Source organism: Nanorana parkeri, unplaced genomic scaffold, assembly GCF_000935625.1.
Source record: "Nanorana parkeri isolate BGI_ZX_2015 unplaced genomic scaffold, ASM93562v1 scaffold428, whole genome shotgun sequence".
Classification (NCBI taxonomy): Eukaryota; Metazoa; Chordata; class Amphibia; order Anura; family Dicroglossidae; genus Nanorana; species Nanorana parkeri.
The window spans coordinates 215,954-216,971 of record NW_017306696.1 but is presented as its reverse complement, the minus strand read 5'-3'; the positions used below and the strand labels follow the sequence as shown (position 1 = coordinate 216,971).

Below are 1,018 nucleotides of genomic sequence, written 5' to 3'. Positions count from 1 at the left end.
AAAAAATGTTACTGATTTTGTATATCAATGCATAGATATACAAATCAGTTACAGCGCCCCCTGCCGCAAGCACTTCATCTCTCCCCTCTCGGGCGCTGCAGCGGCCAAGAGGGGAGAGATTAAGTGGTTGCAGGGGGCATTTGCAAAGGTATCAGAGATGCCCGGGGGGCAATTGCCACCATGCCCCCTTGTCCAGTCCGCCTCTGAGTCAGACTAATCCAGCACTTTATTAATCTGAGTGCCCCACTCAATATGGCCACAAGCGACGGGCAGACTGAGTGGGGCAACTCCGATTAATAACGTCTGAAAGATGTGGACTGGGAGGGGGGCCTCTTTAAGACTGCTCAGAGAGAGAGAGATCAAAACAAATGTAAGTCCCTGTACTTTCTTTGTGACCTGCACTGCGTTACATGCTGACCTGTGTACTGACCTCTGTACTGTGCGTCACACCCTTGACTACAAGTGCGGTGCATAGACAGCTGTCTGGGGGTGCCCGCGGGGGGGCGGGGGGGATTGGGTGCAGGGTGCAAAAATGCACCTTTGCCTGTGTAAGGCAAAAGTCCTTGCACCGGCCCTGCTCACAATATATCTGCTCCTAAATTATTGACTCATTTGTGTCTTTGTTCTGTTTTCTAATAATTATACAAATCACACAGGAATGAAGAAGCCTATTACCTTTTCTGATGTAGTAGTCAAGAATCTCACACAACAACTCTTAAAGTCAACGTAAGTATATCCTGGTTGATCAAACTAATTAGGGAAGAGGTTCGGGTTTGCCATTACCATGGGTGAGAGGTGAATTCTGTGGGTTTGAGATTTATAGTGTCATTGATTTGAAAGCTGTTGCAGGAAAAGCTGACGAATGGTATAAGGAGAGATTCGGGTTAGTTTACTTTAATTCTAAGAGCCAGCTCTTTGGGACATCAATACATTTGCTGCCTTTCTTTGTTCTTTTTATTAGGATGTTGATTGAGGTCACCAATCCCTTTTTAGCTGCTATCCCATCCATAGATCCATA

General features: G+C 46.2%; 1 protein-coding gene across 1 annotated transcript in view; it reads left to right on the top strand.

Annotated features, from left to right (window-relative positions):
* Positions 1–658: 658 nt before the first annotated feature.
* Positions 659–1,018, top strand: part of LOC108789891 (probable ATP-dependent RNA helicase DDX60-like) — a 131,487-nt gene continuing 131,127 nt past the window's right edge. The window contains exon 1 of the mRNA XM_018560032.1: positions 659–726. Within this exon, the coding sequence (XP_018415534.1) occupies positions 659–726 (68 nt within the window). The remainder of the gene's footprint in view (positions 727–1,018) is intronic.